The sequence below is a fragment of the Brassica napus genome, chromosome A2, assembly GCF_020379485.1.
Source record: "Brassica napus cultivar Da-Ae chromosome A2, Da-Ae, whole genome shotgun sequence".
Classification (NCBI taxonomy): domain Eukaryota; kingdom Viridiplantae; phylum Streptophyta; class Magnoliopsida; order Brassicales; family Brassicaceae; genus Brassica; species Brassica napus.
Window position 1 is genome coordinate 16,314,320 of NC_063435.1, and position 26,332 is coordinate 16,340,651.

At 35.6% G+C, this 26,332-nt stretch overlaps 1 protein-coding gene, 1 long non-coding RNA gene and 1 pseudogene across 3 annotated transcripts; 1 reads left to right on the top strand and 2 right to left on the bottom strand.

Annotated features, from left to right (window-relative positions):
- Positions 1-5,562: 5,562 nt before the first annotated feature.
- On the bottom strand, positions 5,563-9,878 carry LOC125586915. Of its 2 annotated transcripts, none has more exons than XR_007323446.1 (4): positions 9,295-9,878; positions 7,035-7,355; positions 6,528-6,758; positions 5,563-6,085 (listed from the first exon to the last, which is right to left on the bottom strand). It is a non-coding gene; the product is annotated as an uncharacterized LOC125586915 (long non-coding RNA). The 2 variants fall into 2 exon arrangements; XR_007323447.1 differs by having other exon boundaries at positions 7,035-7,387.
- A 1,141-nt stretch (positions 9,879-11,019) lies between these two features.
- On the top strand, positions 11,020-17,830 carry LOC106351446. Its single transcript, XM_048756794.1, has 19 exons — positions 11,020-11,324; positions 11,764-12,332; positions 12,398-12,646; positions 12,733-12,848; positions 12,924-13,022; positions 13,123-13,210; positions 13,309-13,538; positions 13,616-13,800; positions 13,881-14,080; positions 14,176-14,508; positions 14,584-14,685; positions 14,771-15,068; positions 15,155-15,303; positions 15,381-15,665; positions 15,824-16,760; positions 16,850-16,966; positions 17,049-17,113; positions 17,209-17,313; positions 17,422-17,830. The coding sequence occupies exons 2-15, from the start codon at positions 11,814-11,816 to the stop codon at positions 16,010-16,012; spliced, it is 3,042 nt and encodes a 1,013-aa protein (XP_048612751.1). The 5' UTR covers positions 11,020-11,324; positions 11,764-11,813; the 3' UTR covers positions 16,013-16,760; positions 16,850-16,966; positions 17,049-17,113; positions 17,209-17,313; positions 17,422-17,830.
- A 2,776-nt stretch (positions 17,831-20,606) lies between these two features.
- LOC125584341 lies at positions 20,607-24,801 on the bottom strand (annotated as a pseudogene).
- Between the last annotated feature and the right edge of the window lie 1,531 nt (positions 24,802-26,332).

The window sequence follows — 26,332 nt, forward strand, 5'->3', positions numbered from 1 at the left end:
CATGGTCAGTGAGAAAGAACAAGGTGGGAGATGCAACGAACTGGTTAGAAAGAACCAATCGAGCATGCTCCATGTTCTGGGTACAAAAAAGTCGGATGGAACCTTGGTCATGAGACAAGAGGTTAACACCACTGGATTCGAGGACGAATCCTTCGTAAGTGGGGGAGACTTGTCATGTCCCCGATCCTGGATAGGATCGTCCGGACGGACTGCGGTGCAAGGAAACGCACCAGTCAGGTCACATGACCTAAGGACAAGCGTGTCATGGTCCTGAATGAGGGTTAAGGGCATCAGTCAGCTGAGACTTAACCAGGATACGATGGAAATAAGGGTAATGGAGCTGGGTGAGTGTTTAGGCAGCTGGACGAGTGTTGGCTTGAGTTCAATCAGCTCGGTTCAGCTGGTATTCAGTTCACCATGATCTGTTCAGCTCACAGGAGCTGGTAGACTAGCTCACTCAGCTGGGAACAGCTGGAGGTCAGCTCAATCCGGTGAACGGTGCGTTCTGGTTCGGATCAGTGTGGGCGAGTCCGGGACGGTTACTGGGCGAGCCGATGGTCCGGGTGCAGGACGGTTCGACCAAATGGGTCTTAGTCTTGGGACAGGGAGTGGCCAAGCTTCCAGAGTGTGAGCTGAGGCTCAGTGATCGATTTGCCAAAGGAAGAAAAGGGGAGAAACCGCCAATGGGCGGTTATGGGACGGTTTTGGGAAGAAGGGATGGGATTTTGGTGACTGTTCGCCCAGGCGGTTGGGGACAGTTTAAATCATCCTCTCTCTCTCATTTCTGAGAATTCTGGTCGATTTCTACATCCTGAAACACAAAGAATCCAGAGAAAAATTCAGAGAGTTGGTCGGATTCCCAATCCAAGACCCATGGTGGTGTGAAGGCCATAAAGAGACAGTTTTGGGGCAGATCAAGGGGGAAGTTGAGAACGACCCTCTGAACGGTTTTGATCATTGTTGACAACACCCAAAGACTTATCTGGAGCCTGTGAACACACGCAAATGGTGAGGAAAGGAGGGAGTTGGCCGGAATCCATTCCCAAGGGCCAATGCAGCCTTAAAGGGAGATTGGTGTGGAAAGCAGTTTCATGGGGAACAAAGAGGGAAGTGATGCACGACCCTTGGATGGTGATTGATTATGGATGATCATGTCTAAGGCTTCCTATGTGTCTTGGGAACACACGCAATTGGTTAAGAGGAGGGGGAAGGCTTGACTCCACTCTCAAAGGCATGAACAGCCTTGAAGATGGATGCAGTATAGAAACTGGTTTCATGGAAGTTTCATGGAAGGAGTGATGGGCACGAACCATGGTTAGATCTTATCAATACTGGGAGTATGTGATAAGGGTTTGATGAAGGCGTGCTAGGAGGAGCATGGACGCCCCTGATGAGGTAACAGGTGGGGACTGCAGACCATTGGACATAGTCTGGTACACTATGGGTTGATCTGGTCCAGCAGTTACACCTTACTCTGTTTTATGATTATTAATCATATTATTCATTGTTCTTATGATTGAGATTGATGATTAGACATAGTAGCACTGAACCATGGCTTGGCCGGTTCAGAAGAACCCTCCATGGCCTTGGTTTGGCAGCTAAGTCTGGATCTCCTACTTCCTGATGGATTTATGGCGATCTGACTTTGGAATCCTCTTAGTGGTGAATTATCATGAATTATCATGGTATTAGGGGATTTTTATCTGATTGATTTCGAGATGGTCAATGTGGCCGGTGGGGCTGTTCTAGGTCGAGATCCATAGGATCGAGATCGGTTCATGGAATTCTGACTTGACCATTCTCTTAGTTAAGATTTATCATGAATCCTAATGAGTTTTTAGGGATTGATTTAGAGATGGTCCCTTGGGCCGGTTTGGCTGGTCTTGGCCGAGATCTATGGGATGGAGGCCGGTTCTGGGAAATCTGATTGGACCATTCTCTTAGTTATGATTTATCATGAATTTTCATGAATGTTAATTGATTTTTGGAGCAGGGTTGCTTGCGGTCGAAATTGCACCTAAGGACATATTGGGGTCAGATCCTTGTGTTAGGATAACTGATCATATGTTGTGTGCTGGAACATATTGTCACTTATGATATTGATCATAAGGAATTGCTGGTTATCAACCTTGGTGTTGGTAAGGCAGGCCGTGTGTGGTCTGATCATTGGCAAGGATGGACGACCTGATCCTTGGATGATGGATCAAGGTGTCTGATCTGATTGATCAAAGGATGCACCGGTGGTAAGAGCAACACTAATCAGGTTCAGTGGGACATGGTTCCATGACTGATTAGGAAGTATGAAGACTCATCAGTTCTGAGTCATGTGGGGTGGTTGGTTGATTGACTCAGGATCTGATGGGCATTGTTAGTCTTTGTGAGGACTTGATCTGGTTAGTCCATGAGAGGACTTGGTATGATTAGTCCATGAGCTGGACTTGGTATCATAAGTTGATAAGACAAAAGGATGTGGAACAGTGCATGAACCGGTAAGGGCCAGATGCATGTCCTTAGCTGATTGAAGACTTCCCAAAGGTTACTTATGTCTGTGGGGATGGTTGGCTGAATGACTAAGTACCCAAGGGAAGAGTTTATGCAGGTATGATCTGTCAATGTTGCATATATCTAGATAGAATGGCTTAGGGGAACAGAACCTCTGATTGTATGACTTGGTCTAGGTTCAGATTCGACCTTGGAGCTAACTGGCAGTTGTGTTTACTGACCAGTAGCTGAGGTGATCTGATCAGACAAGTGTTAGATTGGATTTAGTCCAATGGATGATAGATGTTATTCCGTTGTCATAAGTTGAAATGATCTAAGCTAGGGAATGACTAAGGTAGTCTTGAGCTAAGATCTGAGTTAGCCCTCGCCTATGGGCGATGTTTTTAAATAAAGGGCAAAATTTTTAGAGGTTCGGTCAGTGTATAGACCGAGCGACGTGAGGCATCGACCGCGGCCTGGTCGGCCGGGATCGGGTCTTACATGTGACAACCCGCCCCGTGGGAACTACCTGCCCCGTGGACCCCAGGCTCACAGCGCTGCAGCGCACCGACCCCAACCCCTCCATTATGAGTTCTCTCTAACTCCATAATTAGGTTGTTAGTGAGCCTCGAACCCAGGACCTCACCCTTTAACAACATTCCCACAGGACAAGCTGTCACCAATTGATCTGCAGTTCAATTGGTGACAGCTTGTCCTGTGGGAATGCTGTTAAAGGGTAAGGTCCTGGGTTCGAGGCTCACCAACAACCTAATTATGGAGTTAGAGAGAATTCATAATGGAGGGGTTGGGGTCGGTGCGCTGCAGCGCTGTGAGCCTGGGGTCCACGGGGCAGGTAGTTCCCACGGGGCGGGTTGTCACAAGTAATATTATGTACTCTTCTCGAGCATCATATATATATATATATGTCCTTTTTTGAACATTCAATACACTTTATACTACCTTGTATTTTACTCACACTTGTTTTTTTTTTCATCTTTAGATAATTGAATCACATCTCTTCTTTATCACCATTTTTATTTTCTCAACTTCAAGTGAAAGTGTGAGTTCTAAAAAAAAACTCTTTGGATCTTGACCTTGACTATAACCATATATATATATCTACATTCATGTATACCACTTCTACTTTCACTTTTTACCAATATTTTTTGTGTGAATTTTCTTTTTCAAAGTGTTAAATTCTCTTTAAGAGAATGAATCATAACCAACTAGACGTGATTTATAATCTTACATCAATAAAGTATAAACTTCTTTAATCTCATTTCTTAATCATACTAGAGCTTTTTTCCGCGCTACGCGCGGATTATATAATAAATTTATTTTACAGCTTATATTTTTTATGTTCCTGTTGATCTTATTTTGTATTTTTTCATTAAAAATATTGTTAGAAAGTTTGATTCGGTTCAATGTGATTTTCTTATTTCAATAGTTTACCACATTTGTTCTTTTTGATGTGAAAGTGAAAAAAAAATGGTTTGGAAACGGTTTTTAACATGTTTTTATTGTGTCGTAAGAAAAACATGTTTTTATTGTTAAATAGTAATTCATATCAATGAGCTAAAATTGCTAATACGATTAAAATGGCTAAGAAAATAAGAAATTTCAACTATCTTCAACCCTATTTTAATTGTTGATTCATTTTATAGTTTTTGCTTCAATCCTATTTCATTTCTTAATTTAAAATGAATAATGAATAATGCTAATTCACATTTGAAGATGGGCAATTCTCATAAATAGATCATTTTCAAGTTTTGGTCACAAAAATAGATCACAAGGAAGAAAATGACCAAAATGTTTCATTTAATAGGTAAAAGAACACTAATACCCTAGGTGTATAAAAAAAAATAAAAAATAAAAAAATATATATATTTTTATAGTTTTAGATTATATGTTTTCAAATTCAAACTTTTTATAATTTTTTTCTTTTTTCTTTTTTTTTGAATTTTGTTTTTTCGAAATTTTTTCTTATTTTTTTTTCAAATTTTCTTTTTGTAGTTAGAAAATACTTTTTGAAACTATTTTTAAAATTTTTATTTTCAATTTTTTAATATTTATTTTCAATTTTATAAAATTTTAAATCTCAAACCCAAATTCCCACCCCTTAACTCTAAACCCTAAGGTTTGGATTAGTTAACCCTAGGGGTATAAGTGTATATTTACCTCTTTAATGAAACATTTTGGTCATTTTGATTCTTAGAGTCTATATTTGTGATAAAAACGTTTTTAGTGCTATCCTAGGATATTTTCCTTTGAAGATATACTATTCACATTTTCATTTTTGAATATGAACTTTTTACTTATTTTGTATATTTTGTAAAATATATTATATACGTTAATATTATCCAATTAAATTTAAAGTCTCGACTTTTATCTATTTAGATATTTATATCGAAGAATATGAGAATATTAATTTTTAAGAATTCTTACCCTATTTAAGAAGAATCAAAGATAAATAAGTTAATATTTTATTTCAAAACACTTTTGTTAATCACTTATAGAAGAAATATAGATATAGTGATTTTTTTTAAAATAATATGAAACTATTTGTTTGTTTATTCATGTTATATAATCAATTTATTGTATGAAAATATATTTAATTTTTCATTTATATTAAATGATAATTATGTTAGATTAGGGTTAAAATAAAACAATTTAGTAACATGAGTGAACATAAAACAGTGAAAGAAATAATCAATTAGAGATATAACATATTTGGAATATTATTTTACAGAAAGAAAATAAAATTATCTATTAAAGTAAATATTACTTCATCTTTTCTTCATTTTGAAATAAAATAAAATCAATCATTGGAAATGTCCTCATTATTATTATTATTATTATTATTTTGCTACAGTTGAACTACTACACTTTCGTGCTTTGTTTTCAAATATAGTTTTAAGTATTTTACACGATAATTGAAATTGTGTTTTGTTGGCATTGTTTGTTTTTTTACTGCGGTTGAACTTCACTATTTTCAAATAGAATTTAAAATATTTTATATGGTCATTTAAAAATTATGTATAATAATTTCAATACTGTATTTGAATTAATGTGCATAAATCATAAGAAGCTAATGTTGCCAAAAAAAAATTAATGGTGCCAAAACATATTAACTTACTTTCAACTTCTCAATTTTCCAATCGATAAAAAATATGTATTGACTAAAGTTTCATCACTTAAAATGCAGAAGAAGAAAAATAAAGAGCCTTGATAGCCTTTCCATCAAAAAAATTGCTTGTGTATCTAAAACTACAACACCATCTTTGATGCACGAAAGATTAAAAGTTAGAATGCCTAAAAGGTCCATTGAGCTCTCATTAGACTCTATGAACGTCTAATGATTTTGTGCTTAACACCAAAACTTTGGACGAACCAGTAGCTAAGCTACCATTGGTTGATATGCCGGGAGAAGCTTTGGTCAAAGCCAAAAATGCCTGCCTCCTCTCCAAAATATATAACACCTTTGTCGGGTGTGGATGTTCCAACAGCTTTACCAGACTTTCCATCGTCTTCTAAAAAATCTTGTTTTATTGATTTCTTCATCGACGCAGCCGATGCACCTCGTTTGGAAGAAGACTTTAATTACCTGCCAACCAAATATAAAGTATACATGATATAGAGTTGAGATTCAAAATCTACATGAAATGTTGATAAGCTGAAAATGATTACCGAGCAACTACGAAAATTAAAAAGGGTGGGGATAGGTTGGAGTGAAGGCAGAGAATATATATATTTTCCTATTATGGGACTAAATCAAGACCTTAGCGCTCTAACTCACAACCTAGAACCCACATAAACGGATAGGTTATACACAGTCCATACGTCTACACTGTAATCCCAAATACAAACTATCTATTCATCACTTTCTCAAAAACAGTCTTTTAGTCATGAGATTGTCAAGAAAGTACAATGGGTTAATTTTCCTAAGTAATTTCTGTTAAGGCTTAGTGACAACTTTGGAGTTCATAAGTAAAGGGGTTGCTAACGTAAACAAATAAAAGAGAAAACACACACTGATACAGTGATACCTCGGTTTCAGAATTCTTGGAGCCAGCTTTGTTAGAGTTCTCATCAGATATTCTGGGTGATTCATCGTGCTTTCTTTTGGTCCATTGGTTTCGTAGACATGGATGGTTGAGCATCTGATGGACTGCTTCCCTTTGATTATGGATATCCTTGATCAGATTTTGAAGGTATATTATTCATTCTTTCATCTGGTGGTTTAGTTTTTGTCACAGGTCCTTGCCGCAAGACTCAGGCTGCAGGTTAACAGTATGAATTATCAAAAATGTAGCTCATTAGAAAAATCATATAACCTCTAATTTAGGGAGATTCAGATTCACTTTTCTCAGGCAAGATTTAGAATTAGTTAAAACTACCGATCACATATCCTTTGTTCTTCGAGTCAATCTAACATCAACATCCATAGTGGGTAACTACACTCAACTAATTAGAGTATATTGTGAAACCAAATTCATGCGCTGATTATATTCAATTTATGAGCTCTTGAATTAGAGAAGCGATTGGAAAGTTACCTGAGATGGCAGAGGAATGCTAAAGTAACTGAGATCGGCGGCGATGCAGAGGTAAAAATTGTGTGTGGAATTTTTTGGTACTGAATATCGCAATGGACTTATATAGTGAGAATACGGAAAGGGAAAAGGTGAGGAATTTTCTATATGGTTGTGGTTGGAGCAAAGATTAGGTGAAGGAGTTTATATAAGTGGAAAACCAAAAGAAGATGGAACATGGCTCGTAATAACTCCAAGAAACGTCGATTTGCAGAATCGGGAAGGACGATGATGAAGTGGAAGAGGCGAGCGACATAGTCGGGAGTTGTGCTGATCTAAATTGGGCTACACAATATTCAAAGACCGGAATTAAAGGCCTGCAAAAATCTGTCTCGACTAAGAACATGTATGACATGGCAAAACAGAGTTTCATGATTGGCCATAATTAATTGGCTGACGTGGACACTCTCCCTGTTGATTATATATCCCTTTTAATATAGTATAGATGTCTTTTGGACAACATTACTGGTGTGAAAAATGTATTTTTCAATATATATGCATCATTAAAACTTCTTTGAGAAAATCAATACTATTAAAACAGGAACATGACCTATTGATATATGTGTGGTCCAACTACTTTAATACAATTATTAAATTTTCTTATTAATCATTTAAGATAATATTATACAAAAAAAACATATATATAACTAAAAACATAAATATAAAAATTAAATTTCAACAAAAATGTAAAACAAAACCCTTTTAAGGGCGGGTCAAAATCTAGTTTTCTTTTAAACTTAACATCCAACATAATTAAGATTTATATATAGATTTTAGGTCTTGTAATCTTTAGATGCAAAATACATAATGAACTTTAAGTAATCACATTCATGTGATCATACCTTTCTTTGGATTGTTTTCTAAAACTTATGGATCTTTACGGTCAAGCATTAAACTTAAAACCCTCGTATATACAATGGTAATAAAACATAATGATAAAAATAATTCAAATTATATAAAGATATGTATTATAATACAACCTTATTATATGAGGAAATAAATAATATTTATGTAGTAATTATTTATATGGACTTGATCTTTCTTTTAATGCTATTTAACAAGGTTTAACCAATAAATCAATTTAGTGAACAATTGTTATATCACATTTCTCAGTTTTCATATAAGTTATTTTTATCTAATCAAATTTCAGTTAACCTTGTATATAATGCATGAAAAAAATATTTATCTCAATACGCAAGCAATCGAACAGACGACCAATTATTAGAAATAAACAGATTAATTACAAACGAGTTTATTCAGCCATTTATCTCTTTAATTTTGAAGCTATATTGTGATATGGTCGAGTATAAAAAAAAAGCTAATGAAACAATATGTTGACCAAATATGAATCTCGACTAAACAAACCACTTTAACCCAACAAAATTCTAGATCAGTATTTACCAAAGCATAAGAGTAGTAAAGAGGATAATACGCACAACCAAATTAAACGAAATCAATCCACCGTAGATCCACATTTATGAATCAATAAAGCATTTAAGCAAATTAAACATCGCGGTGTGCAAGGTTACAAAACTGTCCCAAAACCAACATGAACTAGCATGCCATGAAATTATTTATGCAGCCATTTATGAAACAACTAGGTTAAGACCCACGCCTTGCGCGGAATGAATATTATATATAAATTATTTTCAAGTATTATATATTTTTACATATTATGAAATAATAAATATATATTGAATAATTAAAAATTTAGTAATTATTACGTATATAATTAAATTGGTACAAATACTTAAATAGATTTTATTAATCCAGCCAAACATTTTTTTCTATTTTATATGGCATAAAATTAAGTTTAAATGATATTAACATAGATATATAGTACTTTTTTTAATATTGACATCTGTTAAAAAAATTCTATACTCATATTATTTTTGATTATTTGTATTTATTTATAAAAAAAATTAAATCAATGATAACAGTAAAAAATTTGTGGGATGTTTAATAGTTTTAGTAATTTATAATTTTAAAAATATTCAATGCAAAGTTTAAAATCTAAATATTAAGTTGTTAATAATTGTTCAAAATGTTAATCAAAAAAATTCAAAACAAATTTGAAATTAAAATACTTATGTATTTTATATGTAATTTATTTTTTAAAACTATTAATATACATATATATAATATTTATTAAATGAAATTTCCTCGTTTGGTGGTCGTTCTTGGTATGGAGGTCATGCATGTTTGGATCTGGGGAGGAAAATACCCGGTTTTGTGTTTCCACTTGGCTGTGTGGTACCTATCCATCTCTATGACCCTTTAAGCTTTCGAGATTTAATCGACGGTGGAAGGAAAAGTGGTGAATCGTTATTGTGAACTGGTTTTGGTAGAGGTTGAACTGCTGGGACCAATGAGTAAGCTCGTCATTAGAGGACGGTGGCCTTAAAAGGGTCTACGGCAGTGGCTGACTATGACAACGGGAGGAGACGGACGGACCGGTTCCAACATCTCCTTTTTTCCTCTCGATGAGTCTTCTTGTCCATAGTGCTTTACCTCCATTTTTTCTTGGTTCCGCTCAGGTTGTGTTTTCGATGGAGCTTGTACAAATCCTTCTTGTGCTTTGTCTTCTCCTCGCTTCCATGGTAGCCTTGGCGGTTCTCGCTTCCGGTGAGTGTGTACTTGCGGCAGCAGCTCTGGTCGATTGGAGCTAGATTTTCTGGAGATCTTCGTAGTTGGATTATTTTATGGATTTAGTGCATTTTGAGATTTTTTAGATCCAAGTCCATTAGATTTTTTTGGAGTTTTGTACTTTTTTTTTCTTTATGGCTTATGCATTTCCTTATGTAAGGAAAATCCCAATCTTTTTATAAAAGAAAGTATAATGAAAAGATATATATATTTTAGAAACATAATGAAAAGATATAGTTATTGAAAAAAGTTAGCTTGTATCCACGATTCACACATGGTTTAGCCAGACCGACCATTTTTAGCCAAGCCGACCATGTCCACTACAATACTCACACTTTCCTCTTCCCCCTAGTTGAATAAAGCAGCTGCCATTTATGTTCCTTTGTGGAAAAACTTCACCATCTATTCCAAAGAAATCTATGTGTAAATGGTACTGTTAGACCTTTGTTTTTCATTTTATTAATTATTTTGTTACTTTTAAAGCCAAATAATATGTGCATTAAAACACCTTAGTTTTAAAATGATGTTAACATTTGTAGTTTAACATGTGAAGTCACAACATAAAAAATGAGAAATAAACAACATCCACTAGATAGAACTAGAAGAAAAGAAAATAATAATACTTGTGGTTGGGGTAGGTTTAATAAATGTGCACAGCTCATAGACATTGCATGTGTATTTGAGTTTATGAAATCTAGCATTTATTCACCTAACACGTTTATCTATTGACTCACAAGGTTAATTAACTTATTTACACACTTTTTGTATAAGTTTTTATTTACCTAATATTATTATTTATAAACTTAATTAGTTAACCATAAAGATTCAACAATCCATTTTCAAATAACAAAGCCTAATATCATTTTTCTTACTTGGTTCACTTTTCTTTAAGACATTGTTGATATGGTTCACCCAAGCCGACCATATCCCACTACTGCTACCATATTCCATCTTGTTTATCTAAAAAACCTATAGACTTTTTATTTTCTGAAACTCTATTATTAAAGTTTCTCTAAAGGATTTGCCACCAAGAGTTGTGTGAAAAGAGAAGTCTCTTAGTTTATTATTATAAAAAAATAAAATATCAGATTAGAAAACAATTAATAGATTATTACATTACTTCGATTACAAAAATGTACACGCAAATAATCTGTAACTAAGAAAAGATTCGGACATTTTTGAAGGGAGCAAGAAATGGAATCATTCGTTGATTCCCTCCAATCCATTTATATTATTTTATTTATTTATTATTTATCTTTTTATTTATATATATAAAAAAAAAAGAAACTGAAGACGAAAATGGCGATCAGTGTGGAAACCGCCTCTTTCATATATTCCTCTTCTCTCCCTCTCTCTCACACCAAAAGGAAAGAAGAAGAAAAAAAAAAAGAAGTTATTCAAAGATGCAGAGCCACGTGACTCGTTCTACGCTTGACTCATCACATATCATTCTTTTGTAAAGCTTCAATTTTCAAAATTAGGGTTATTGTGTGTATTTGGGCGTAAGCTCCACCGCATTGATATTTGACAAAATCAAATCCGATAGTTTCGATTTTGCTCCAAACGGGTTTCGAGATTTCACCTTGATTCATTGCACCCAATTCACAGGTATGATTAGTCTTCGTATCTCTTAGTTAAAAAGTAACGAAAAAGTCTCCGCCTTTTTTTTTTTACCTAAGTTCATAATTGCTTATGAAATTGGATGTTTACAGCTTTTATTGAGAATGTATTTGTTGATGGGTCAGAGTTTTTTCTCATCTTATGTACTATGAGAATTGAAGATCATCTAATGTTAACAAGTCCAGGTTGTTTGTGTGTTGATTACTACTACATAAACTTGAGTTCTTGGCTATTAAATTGCTTTAAGAAGCTTAGTTTAATACAATCAGTGGTATTCAGGGCGGGTTCAGACAGCAGTTTTAGATTCTCCTCCAAGTGAAATTTGAATATCCAATATAACTTGTGACCGCTTTATCAAAACTTACTGTTTCATTAGTGGATCAAAATGTGTTAAATATCTTCTTCTTCTTCTTTTCTTTTTGATTAGGCACAAGGTTTTGTTTGAGCTTTGACCAAGAAACTCAAGAACCACATGATATGGGCCCTGACAAACACTCGACTCGTTTATTGAATACCCTCAAAATGGAGAGGGTCAGAACGATTCTAACCCATACTTACCCTTACCCGCATGAGCATTCTCGCCATGCTATCATTGCTGTCTTTCTCGGCTGCCTATTCTTTATTTCTTCCGATAACATGCACACCCTCATAGAAAAGTTTTCCCTCAAGTGGTGGTCCATGTACGCATGCCTGCTCGGATTCTTCTACTTCTTTTCTTCTCCTTTTATTGGCAAGACCATCAGACCAAACTACTCCAACTTCAGTCGGTGGTACATTGCCTGGATTTTAGTTGCAGCTTTGTATCATCTTCCTAACTTTCTGTCAATGGGTTTGGATTTGAGGATGAATTTGTCCTTGTTTTTGACTATTTACATTTCTTCAATAGTCTTCCTTGTTGTCTTCCACATCATTTTTCTTGCCCTTTGGTATGTTGGTCTTGTTTCTCGCGTGGCTGGAAGACGCCCTGAGATCTTAACCATTCTTCAAAACTGCGCTGTAAGTTCCAAATTGAATGCAGTTTTTACCTTAAACTTAAAATTTACTGTCTTTCATCCCTGCAGGTTCTTAGCATGGCTTGCTGCATCTTTTACAGCCATTGTGGTAATCGAGCTATTCTCAGGCAAAAGCCTCCTGGAAGACAGTATTCTAGCTTGTTTTCATTCTGGAAAAGAGAACATAGGCACAATACATGGATCGCACAATTAATTCGTATGAATAAGCTGAAAGACCAAGTCTGCTCCTCGTGGTTTGCTCCTGTTGGATCTGCAAGTGACTATCCACTGTTATCCAAATGGTTCATTTATGGAGAGGTATCTCTTTTTAAGCTCTGAGTATGATTTATTTGTTCACCCCTTTTTCAAATCATGTTCCTACCTTGTTTTTTTTTTCTTTTCAGATTGCGTGCAATGGTTCGTGTCCTGATTCATCTAGCGAAATTTCTCCCATATACTCATTGTGGGCCACATTTATTGGTCTTTACATTGCCAATTATGTAGTGGAGAGATCAACAGGGTAAGTTGCTTGAGCAACTTTGGTCTTACATTCCCATGGGCATGTTTCATCTATAGGTTCTGTTATGCTTTTTAGGTGGGCTTTGACACACCCTCTGTCAGTAGACAAAGTTGAGAAGCTGAAGAAGGAGCAAATGAAACCAAATTTCTTAGATATGGTTCCTTGGTATTCAGGGTATGTCTATGCCAAACTAATATTTCCCTTTATTGCTTAGGAAAAAAAGCAAGACACTTGACTGACCAGGTGCTGATTCCTCTAATTATATATATTTCAGAACATCGGCTGATTTGTTTAAAACTGTGTTTGACCTCCTCGTATCAGTAACGGTCTTTCTTGGCCGCTTTGACATGCGGATGCTGCAGGTATACTTCTTTTCTTTATGGTAATTTGATTCTTCTTTCTGCGGCCAGACATTTATGATAATTACTTTTTTGCCTCTTTTTTTTTGGAAAATGTTTAGGCTGCAATGACCAAATCTTGTGATGGAACCAAGAGGGAAGAACTTTTATATGACCACCTTGCTAATAAGGACAATTTTTGGTTTGATTTCATGGCGGACACTGGTGATGGTGGGAACTCATCATACGCTGTAGCGAAACTTCTTGCTCAGCCTACTCTCCAAGTCTCGGTGGATGGTGAAACTAGACCGTTGCCTCGGGGTAATGTACTGCTTATTGGAGGAGATCTTGCGTAAGTGCTTTACATATTCTCTAGCTTTCGGCAGTTCTAAATGTAACCGCTGATGTCTTTTCGATGTTGTACCTCAGGTACCCCAATCCATCAGCGTTTACATATGAAAAACGTCTCTTTTGTCCATTTGAGTATGCGCTACAGCCTCCCCATTGGTATAAAAATGACTCTATCGCCGTTGACAAGCCAGAATTACCTGAGGGAGTGAAAGATCTAAAGGATTATGATGGTCCCCAATGTTTTCTCATCCCTGGAAACCATGGTGAGTTCCAGGCCCCACCTTCATTTTGGTTTGTTCTCCCATTTCCTCTGACTATACCTTTTTATTTATTTATTTCGTAGACTGGTTTGACGGACTCAATACATTCATGAGGTATATATGCCATAAGAGTTGGTTAGGCGGCTGGTTAATGCCCCAGAAGAAAAGCTATTTTGCGTTGCAGCTACCTAAGGGATGGTGGGTGTTTGGTTTGGATCTTGCACTTCATGGTGATATTGATGTTGACCAGTTCAAATTCTTCGCCGAATTGGTGAAGGAGAAGGTAACTTTTTTTATATCATATTCTAGATTATATAGTGGCTTTGTCTTTTCAGATTATTCAATTTTCCTAAAGTTTAAATATTTTTCCTCAATTAGGTTAAGGAGGATGATGCAGTGATCATTATCACGCATGAACCGAGCTGGCTTCTTGATTGGTACTGGAGCAGCGATACAGGGCAGAACGTGAGGCATCTGATATGCGACGTTTTAAACTACAGGTGTAAACTCAGAATGGCAGGGGATTTGCATCATTATATGCGACATTCATCTACTCAATCAGATGCGCCCGTCCATGTCCAACATCTTCTTGTTAATGGCTGTGGAGGAGCTTTTCTACATCCCACCCATGTGTTCAGCAAATTTTCAAAGTACTATGGGGCTTCCTATGCAAGCAAGGCGGCCTACCCTTCTTTTCATGATTCTAGCAAGGTTAAAACTTTTATTCCTCCAGTTTCTTTACTATGCGTTCTGATGTTAAATGGGAGTGGTTTCTACTGTTTGCAGATTGCTTTGGGGAATATTTTGAAGTTCCGGAAAAAGAACTGGCAATTTGATTTCATAGGTGGCATTATATACTTTATCTTGGTCTTTTCATTGTTCCCTCAGGTGCGTTTTAAGCTCGGTCTTCCTATTTAAACAGTGCACAAGAAAATTGATATCTTATTCCCTCTCGTTCATCAATTGGTTTCAGTGTAAGCTAGCCCACATCTTACGAGGTGATTCGTTTTCTGGACACCTGGAGAGTTTCTTAGGAACAGTGTGGAACGCTTTTGTGTATGTGATGGAACAATCATACGTGTCGTTTACGGGTGTCCTGGTGTTGCTAATCACTGCAATCATATTTGTGCCCTCAAAGATATCTCGGAAGAAAAGAGTGGTAATCGGAGTTCTCCATGTTACTGCGCACCTGATGGCAGCTCTGATTCTCATGTTGATGTTGGAACTAGGCATAGAGATCTGTATTCAACATAATCTACTTGCAAATTCTGGTCAGTCTCCATTCACCATATACTGAGTTGTTTGGGGTTTCAATGACAAAGGCAGTGTCTAATTTGTGACACTTTTGTTCACACAGGGTATCATACGTTGTATCAGTGGTACAAATCAGTGGAAAGCGAGCATTTCCCGGACCCTACTGGCCTTAGAGCCCGTATTGAACAATGGACGTTTGGCCTTTATCCAGCGTGTATCAAGTATCTTATGTCAGCATTTGATGTTCCTGAGGTAATTACTGTATTTTTGTTTTGTGTCTTAACCGATAATCCAATGTGAAAAACCGATCTTGAGTGTGCTTTCATCAGGTGATGGCGGTTACCCGGACCAACATATGCAAAGAAGGAATGGAATCTCTGTCCCGAAGCGGAGCTGTCATATATTATGCTTCTGTCTTCCTTTACTTCTGGGTCTTTTCAACACCTGTGGTGTCTTTGGTGTTTGGAAGCTACTTGTATATCTGCATCAACTGGCTCCACATCCACTTTGATGAAGCTTTCTCTTCACTCCGCATTGCCAATTACAAATCTTTCACTCGTTTCCACATCAAAGAGAATAAAGACATTGAAGTATTCACTCTCGCGGTTGACAAGGTAAAAAAAAAGAAAACACTCTACAGTTGCACCAAACTGATAGTGCTTATGCTAAGTTGATTATCAAGAACCAATCTTTATGTATCATGTCATTGTTGATTTAATTCATGTTTAAGGAATTTTAATGCTGAGTGATGTGTGTATTGATATGAGTTTAGGTGCCAAAAGACTGGAAGCTGGACAAAGATTGGGATGCAGAGCCGAAACAGAGTGGGGTGATGAGCCATAAGAGAGAGTTTCCAAGTAAATGGTGTGCATCATCAGCGCAACAAGACCCTGTTGCTACCGTGAAAGTAGTTGATTATTTCCTTATTCATAGATCACAGAACCAAAATGGAGAATGTTAGATATTGTTCAGTTCCTTGATTGTTTCCCTCTTATATGTATAAATTTAGAAATGTAGTGAATGAATGGGAGATTGATGGAATCTTTATATATAAATTAAGCTTTGTATCCCTCCTAGAGTGTCCAGCTAGGATGCCATGTCACAAATTCGAGTTCTATAATCGCAACACGTGTTTATGAGGATGAAACTTACCGTTTCATTTAAATGCATATGCAATTGATACGGGCTTTAGCTTTGGAAGTGGACTCTGTAGAAAGTCGTATGGGCTCATAAAAAAAAAAAAATAGGTATGACGTTCTCAACATTGTCTTCTCCGCTTGATCTAGGATTCTTTGTACCCTAAAACTAAGATTAGGTCAAACTCCAATGGAGGTTGTACGAGATTGTATGTCTCAGATATTTGTTTGGAATCACTGTATTGGTCTCCTTCATGATGTATCGTTCCCGATTCATGGCCTCTGTTACGTTATTTAATTAAGTGTTCATCGCTATTAACATCGTTCTTTACTCATTGGACCCACTCCACTCATGATTCATCATTCAATACTTCTCTTCTCCTTTCCTGCCGGTTAAACTTCACCTAAAAAGTATGTCTTCTTCCTATAAACGTTATCCTCACCAATCCACAAAATTGCGACTCCGAGTCTCCGTCGTCTTCAGATGACCAGAAGAAGCTTCAAGCTAAGCCTTTGAAATCAGCCATTGATGATTGGGTTGGGAGGTTGTTGGCTCTGGTTTCTTCAGACATGGTACAAACATTGTCTTAAATAGTGATTTAAAAGAGAAAGGTGTGGACTTTGTTGTTAAAACGAGTTTTGATTTTGGTATATTGATGTAGCCAGATAAATGCTGGGTGGGTCTCGATTTGAAGGGAGTAACTTGCCAAGAGTGCAGCTCAGATCGTTTCTTTAGTTTATACTATGTTTGGTTCAACAGCTTACTATCGCATATTAAGGTATGTGTGTATGGCTTTTGCTCTGTGGTGAGATTGAGTATTTGTTTCAGTTATTCTGAGTTTTCTATTTGTTTCAAAGCAGAATCCAGAAAGTTCTAGAATTGTTCGAGTGGTTTCATGTACTTCAATCTCTGATCTGCTTACAAGGTCTGTAAGAAAATATATGTACATCAGATTGTTTATACCTTTTTTTATTTTTGTTTGTTTGTGTAAATCTAAGCTGCTTTTTAAATTGGAATTAGACTGTCTAGATTCACGAATACGAAGAAAGATACAGTTTCTCACGCTTCGAAAGTAATCTTTCCATCATTAAACTATTGGAGGAAGAATCTTCAAAGGCACTATGGGTAAGTGTCATAATTTAACAAGGCCTTGAAGTTTCTCATTTTAGCAAACGTTAGTTCTGATCATGTCATTGCTATAATCCCCATTTTGATTGGTATTGGACTGTGCAGGAAAGCATTGTCTCTGCTGAGTACAATCCGTCAATTTTCCAGCTTGAGTCATGTGAACATGATTTTCAAATTTATTTGAATAATAGCCATCACAGCAGATATCGAGATAGGAGGAGTTGCCGGAGACATTTTTAGGATCTCAAAGTAGATACTGCCATCAGCACTATCAGTAAGTGCTCTGAAAATGTAAACCAGTAAGTTCCTTTCCAAGTTGAATTCTGTTAAGGCTTCTTAGATGGTTTTTGTTGCAAATAACAAAGACACATGTGTGTTTGATCTTGATATGTGATTGCATGCATCTGTTTTAAATTTCCAATCGGTGTATGGCAATAGATTTCATGCGGTACATCTGAATGGTCATTGAACTTTGTTATTATATGATGATTAAATGTCCTTTTGTTAATGAAAATCAAGTTATTAATATAATATTAGAAATATATTATTATTATTATTTCTGCGTTTTGTTTCATACATGGATTTTTTAGATTCTGGTAATATAATCCTTATGAATTTGTCTCTTTACATGTCTTAAACTGTGGTAGAAGAAAGAAAGAACAATTATACTGAAACAAGACGAACTAAGTGACCTTCGTATCAAAACCATTTTTAGCATGAATGAATTCCCACTATAGTAAACAGTTAATGTTATATACATATTTCATGGAAAGTAGGAGGTTGGATAACCGAGATGTGAATGGAGGGTTTATGAAAAAAAAACAAAAGACAAAAGGTGCGACTATAAGCTATTAGCTAGGTAATACTTAATTACCATACTTGAGCACACTTGAGTAAGCATAAAATCAAACGTATGATAAAGCTTTTCTCTTCTAGGTTGAGGACAATACACGTAAAATATAAAAACAAGAAGCATTTGTAATCGATGGATGATGTACAATGATCATGCAAGCCTATTTCGAAAAAACTTTAGTTACATATCATGTATTAGCATGTGAAATCCAAAGAAAACTATAATATAGATTTTTAACCACAATACAATATTTGTTATACTTTGTTAATAATTATTTTGATCACCAATCCATTCTGAGAAAATAACAGTATTATGTAAATACGACTATGAACATTATTCAAACAAATTGTATATAGATAGCAAATACATCAACGGAGATGGATGATGAAGAGGAAAAAAAAACAAAAGATAAATGTTCTAATATCTTTAAACATTATAAATTTAACGGTTTTAAAGCCAAAATAAAATTTAAATGGATTGTGCATAAAATTTATTTTAATTAAAATTAAATAAGTACGATAAAAATATTCAGATTAAACTAAGCTTATATCATTTTATATGTTTTTCATCACGTGATATATAATTTACATTAATAAAAATAACTTATTTTGAGTAGTAAAAGATTCAAATCTAATAGACCAAAAATATTTAATTTCTTAAAAAAATGTTTTTAAAAAAAAATTGTCTAATGATTTATATTTTAATAATAAATGTTAATATATACATAATAATAAAATAAATTAAAATGATAAAATTAAAAATAAATATTATGGAAATACCCCGGCCGTAGCAAGACGGTCTCTGATCTGATTTTTTTTTAAAAAATATTGACTAAACCACTTTCTTCACAGGAACAACAGCCAATCTGAAATTCAACCCTTCTGAGCTTATACGAAGCCATTGTTTTCGGAAATACAAATAATAATATTTTGAAACTCTTGACTCCGTTTTTATTTTAAATTTCCGTCGACAAATGACTCTAACTTATTTACAGTTCTACATTTCCCATTCTGATGAAAAACATCCTATTAAAACTGACCCTATTAGTTAAATAAATGGCTTCAAATACAGAGTCCCTAATATGTATTTACTACCTTATTTACACAGCAAATAAAATAATTATATTTCAAATAAGTCGACACAAATGGTGCATAACATAACCTCATAAAATATAATCCATACAACAAAAACTAATCAAGCATACTTATAACTAAAAAAATAATAGTAATATTAAAAAATAGATTGCATATTTTTTTATAAATATTTATTGTTAAGAAGAAATAGTCATTCATATATTTTGATGGGAAAAATATATATATATATATATATATATATAATTTTTAAAAGGGTGTTTGTTTTACTAATTAACAATTCATATTAAAAATACAATGCAGCTATTTAGATCAAATTTTGAATAGTTATTTAGTTTAATATAATAATATTTTATTGTTAACTATTTTCCGTACGCTTTTGTATTTTTTTGTATTATGTTATAAATATCTAAACATCAATCACAAAATTTCGGTGAGAATTTAACAGCTTATTAATTTATAGTCATTTTTTCAAGTTCAACACAGAATATACTGAGTACGAAAAAAACATAAAAATCACTAAGATTTGATCATTATATATTATTTATTTCAGCCAAATGCTTTATTGGGTTTATAATATAATTATATATATTATTTATTTTAGCTTATATTTTACTCTTAATTGGGTACTTATGTTGTGGTTATGGAAGTTGTTATTATATAATTACTTATGAGTTCCATTTAATATCCAGAAATATTGTGTAATTATTGATTCAGATGTATATATTAGCACACTCACACCTAAAAAGACGATGAACTCTACACTGTATGCATTAACAATATTGTAAGCAAAGAGAATTCAACGAATTGCCGTGTAGCCATATCTTTCACCACCAGTGCATCGTTGACTGGTTTATATCAAATTTAAGCTGCCCAACATGTCAAGATACGGTACTTTAATATTAGTATTTCCGGTTTACACAACTAATAATTAACCGACCTAATAATAAATTTTACTCATAAATACTTACTTAATCTATAATTACAAGTTTGTCTATTTCCTGGCTATTAATACTCTTTAGATTCATCCAACTTCAGAAAATTTCTAAAAATGATGTGATGGCACCATGAAAAAAATACTTATCAATACGCCATGATATATTTAGTCATCAAATACAATAACATATACAGAATTTAACTAATATGTATATTTTAAAATATAACAATTTATATTGAATATTTACTCTAACTATTTACATAATTTTTAAAATAGCATCCCGCCCGTCCGGTCCTAGTACATATATATGGCTTTTATAGGTTCTAAAGTCTATTATTATGTACACTTGTTTATATCATAGTTAAACAGACGAGTGATTTTTTTTTTTTTTGACAGCCGACGAGTGATATACAAAAAGAAATGATTTTATTGTTTCTGGGTTTTAAAGTTACAAGTGCCACAACATTCTCTAATAAGCTACAAAGTAACTTTGGCTCTTTCTCACAATCAATACAACAATCTTATCATGCCCTTATCTTAAGACCCTCCTAGTATTACAGATCAAGTGAGAACAAAAATATAGTGGATGGCTCCACAAGATATAAAAAGGGTTAGGGCATTTTATGAAGAAGGTGCGTATTCTTGGATGGCTGTTGCTAACTTATCCCTAGCCTCTGCTGTCTTTGTCCTTATCAGAAAGGTTCTAGGTGTTACATTCTCGTTGGAATCCTCCTGTTGCAGGTCAGATAAAAATCAAAGAAACTACCAAACCACCATGAAAACGCTAAATAAAAAAGCTTCAGCAGAATCTCATTTACCGAGGAGTGAAATATTGCAACAAGTGCGTTCTTCTGTGCACTCGTCTTGATTCCAGTGTACAGTAGAGCATTAAGAAGCAGCTTCCCGACCTAGTTAACAAAATCAGTTTAGAATCTATGGACCAAAGTTGGAAGTTAACTGTGTATGTGTATTGAAATCATACATCGTTTCGGACAAGGATTGTGGGTTTAGATTCTTTTGTCCCCTTGTCGACGCCTTCTTTGCATTTTATGCAGAGATTCCCAGCTCCTTTATCTTTCCATGCACCTTTATCTGTTGGGTCATTTGACTACATAATAACATTGATACACAGGTTATAATCAACCAATTACTACAGTCACAGCAAGAACAGATCATCAAGGTAACTAAAGTAGAGAGAGAGAGAGAATAAACTCTTTTACAAGCCTATGACACCTAAGACGACTTTGATGATGACACACTTAATGGTTTGCATGCATACGTTATTCATATTACTTTGATTATTACCTTGACATAAAGTTTGCATTTGACTTCATGGACCACAGTAACACCCTTCTCTTCGGTCTTTCTGACAGATGGGCTGCTCGGTTGAGGTTCTTCATCTTCTGCAGATTTGAGAAAGAAAACAGGTAATTCACAGCATAATCTTTCAAAGAAGAATGGTTATGAAGCAGGAAGAATAGTGATAAGCTCACTACCGTCTGCATCTTCTGGGGAATCCCGCTTTGTAGGTATGGACACTGGAGTAACTAATACCAGAAAACAAGGAAATTAGAGGTTAGGTCTCTGTGACATAAACTATTGTCCAGAAAATGATTCTTTAAATGGCAAAAGTATCTAGATACCTCCGGATGAAAAAGGATTTTGATTATTAGAAAATGAGAAAGAAGGTTGGCTATTGCTTTTGGCTAGACCAAACTGGCCACTACTAAAAGATCCAGTTTGGCTATTGGATGCTAAACCAAATGGACTGCTGGAAAAATTGGAAGATTGATTGGTGGAGAAGATGCCAGGTTGAGTGTTTGAAGCAAAGAGGCTGTTATTTGAAGCTGGTTTAACGTCGTTATTCTCGACTTCACCCACCTGTTTCTTCTCTGCTCCAGTAGATTCAGGGGATACATTATCCCCCTTTCCCTTACTTTGTTTTAGCCAGTTGACAACAGACCTGTTCGTTTCTGGAACGCGCTGCTTTAACGACGGCGATCAAAAAATGCAAAGGAATCTTAATGACAGCTCATGCAATCATTAGACGCTATCTACACATGTTTGAGACGCAGCGTTGGCGTCAGCCGCTAATATTTACAGCGTCCATGAAAACACGGACACGATCACTAGCGATAGTCGCCGGCGGTAACTTACTACGGACACTGCGATTAAATTTCTCAATCTTGTTTGTTAATTATAGCCGCTTGACGCTGCGTCCGCGTCAACGTAAAGAACATGGCTAACATCTTTAAACTTTTCCTGCAAGAGAGAAAATGGACGTGAAGTAGTGAAGTAACCAAAAGAAGTAACCAAAAGAAGCACGACATAGCAATAGACAAAACCATACCCTAACCAAATATACTTTTCATGTTGTGAAAAAAAAAGTATCATGATGTAACTGTAGAATATTTATTACCAGAATGTTGGAAGCATGGCTAATGTAGTCATTCATCCCATCTTCCCAGTCTCCCAGAGTTCATCAGGATGATTCTTCAGCTGCATTTGCACCCAACTGATTGATTATACATTGAAGCATAATTAGTTTCTTGTTGAAGTCACATAACCAAACAAACAAACAAAAAAAGGGTAATATGTTCCAATTAACTATATAGAACACCCAACAAGTACAAAGACAATAACTTAATTTTTTTCCAAAAATTCACCTTACAAATTTAAGGTAACTTAGTATCCGATTTGTACTAAGTAGATGACGAGAATGAGTATTGTAACTGTAATCATATTTTATTTCATCTTCTAGCTACAGTTACAATACTCATTCTCGTCATCTACTTAGTCTAAAAATCGGATACTAAGTTTTATACATAGTTATATCTTCGGTATACAACATAACCTATCTTTTCTTATATATTCTAAGGCTAGGTTACGTTACGTTTTAATCAAAAAAGATGTCTTCAGTATACCTTCAGTTTGATAACGACATATAGCCACAAAGTAGTGATATACCTTATCTATATTTTGTGCCATGATATGTTATGTCTTTTACCTTATGTGGTTAGGGGAGAATATGTTTCACATATACTCTACTGTGTTCTGACTTACCTAGGTTATATATTCTACAGGAAATCAGAAAAATATGATAACTTCCATAATCAGTTAAAGATGTTTCATAAATCAAAACTAAATCTTCCCTAAATATCTCCTAGAATATTTTCTCCCACGTTTTTCTCCTTCTCCCACGACCTTTTGTCGTCGTTCTTTGTGTTTCTCTTCTTCATCGACATAATCATCTCTCTTTTCTCTATAAATACAACATGGTTCTAATCTATGTTAAATTTGGTGAATGGATGTGTAGTTGCAGTGATGACTGGAGTTTCGTGGTAGACAAAGAAAGGCATGGTCGAATGGTAACATTAACAACTACTACTACGTTGAAGCAGCTCAAGATCATGGTGTGTGAGGATATGGGGTGGGCCATAATGCCATTAATGCTGAGTTTAGTTATTCGTTGTTGAATCAAAGAGGGAATCCTCCAATTATTATCACCAATGATCGGCAAGCATCTAATTTTGTGGGCTATGCAAAGAGGGAATCGTCTACTACCTTGTGTGTGATGTTCTCTGTTTCTGGTGTAAATCAAAAGGAACGAGTCAATATCGATTTGAATAAGGAGCCTTGGGATTCAAGTAATGTTGAGGATGAAGAAGTTCTTGAGATAAATCGAGCAGAGTTTGTGAAGCCATCAAAGGAGTCTTGTGTTAGAAGAACGGATCATGTCGCTGCGGATGGTTGCGGTGCTTTAAGGAGTGAAAACATAGAACTTTGTCAAAACAATGGAGACAGTGATAAGGATGGTCGAGCTTGGAGAGGAGACTTCGTGAAGAAGGATCAAATTTTCACAAGTAAAGGGGTTTTGAAGGCAACAATGGAAATTTTGGCGATGAAGAATAATTTCGATTACACTGTTCTCAAATCCACGAGAAAATGGTGGTATATTCGATGTACATTATCATTATTTGAGACACCAAAATACATTATCATTACATAAATATTTTACATAAAAGTTCACAACCATTACATAAATTCAAACAAGACACCTACAAACCAAGGACACTTACACACCAAGCACACTTACAAACTGAGACCTTATAAAGTACAACAAAATTCAGGCCGATAACTTAGATGCCAATAAAACAAACAGACACGCAAACCATCTAATAAACAAGACAAAATAACATTCAAGAGAGTGGTGAAGACTAGTGTTTCTTTACCCCGCGTGTGGACCTCCTCAACGGTGCCTGGCTCGTCGATGGCTTTGTTGGTGAAGGTTCTCCAAGCTCAACTTCAACGCTTGCTTCCTTACGTAAATCTTTAAGCTCTGTCCGCATCGGCTCAAATGTCGCAGCCATCTGTTTCTGTAGCCTTTGTTCCATTCCAGAGAAGTTGTGCTCAAACAACTGTGTCACAAAAGCCTTCATGTCTTCATTAAAAGGAGCTTGCTTTGGGCCACTTGCGAGAACCTTATGCTTCCTCTTCTCCATACCACGATCCGGAAGCCTCTTCTTACCCCTCTTTGATCTAAAACCAACGTTCTTTGATCCTTTCGGAGTCTGAAAGTCGTCATCACTCGGCTGCTTCAACATTCACGCTTGCTTCATCATTCACGGCTGATTCGTCATCAAGAGATAAAGAAACCACTTCATTTTCTTCAGTTTCCCAAACATGCTCACTAAATCATGCCCATTCGTTATCAACTCCATCAGAACCTTGATTCTATCATCCTCCACATCATCATCTCTGCGAAACGCCTGAGCTTTGACAACATCATAATTTCATGTCCATGAGATGTATGGGTAGATGTCATCCTACACAAGAAAGGTAAATAAAGTTAGATCCTAAATACTCATTTCAAACCGGATGGAGTCATCTTAAATAGAGATAATTACCTCGGGTGTAATAATTTCCTCCAACCGAATGATCTCCTCATATGACACCTTCGCAGCTCCCATCCAGTTTATGCATCTAGGACCGTTCTTGAAACCCTTGTCCAGCTTTTTTCCACAAAGCTTCCCAATCTTTGGTACCGCTTCCATTGCCCAAATCTGCAAGGCGTATGAGAAACCATCCAAGACATAGCTAGTAGTCTTTTTCTTCAGTTGGCCACGATTTTTGGCTATTGACTTGCAGAGAAGGTCATAAGCAGCAACTCCCCAAGGATACTTTCGAACTCTGTCAAGATCCATGACCACCGTGATGTATTTGAGGGGGATATTAGCCTTCTCATCTTTTGCTAATACCACACAAAGAATGATCGCCAAGTAGACAAGGCGTATGCGATCTGCATTCCTCCACTTCTTAACAGCTTCCTTACAACCTTAGTCCACAGGTTGAAGAGTGTAACTGTTCCATATTTTCTCCTCAAAACCTTGCTCCAGAAACCACCATCATATTTCCACTCTTTGAACTCCTCAAGCGAGATACGAGTATCGCATTCAAACCCGGTTACTGCATGGAACTCTTGCAATGAGAATCGAAGCGGTCTCCTCGCAAAGACAAACCAAAGCTCGTGCTGTAAGTAAGTCACCAGCTCCCTACACAAGAAGCTGTGTATCACCCTCGCAGATTATTCAAGACCATTCTCATGGAGCTTAAAAATCTGATGAAAAACCGGATCTTTCTTCACAACATCCAACTCCTTTGGCAGCCACGCTTGGAACTTTCGGACAATGTAGTCAATCCTGCAGTTGTTGTTGATCTGAGTCACTCGGGGCTCCTCGCCCTCCTTAAAAAGCCTCTTTGGTAACTCCTCAGACATATCTACAAACCATGAAAAAATTGTTAGTTCAACATGTGAAAGTATCAATATCATCACACAAATAATGATGTATAAGATGTTTAACCAACCCGTGAAACAAAATTAGTTTAAGAAACATGACAAATCGTTTTAAAAAAGAATCTAGTTTAAATGGAAGAACACTTCGATTTCGTTTTAGATGAGAATCAATAGATGTAATCCAATACCTTGTGTGCAGAAGTGTGAGATTTTAACGAAATTGATGGAAGAACACTTCGTAAATCGATTTGACCCGACGAAGAGGAAGAACGCTTCGATTTCGTTGTGTCTTCAGTGAGATCGAAGAGGATGATGACAGAGACGAGAGTAGAGACTAAGGG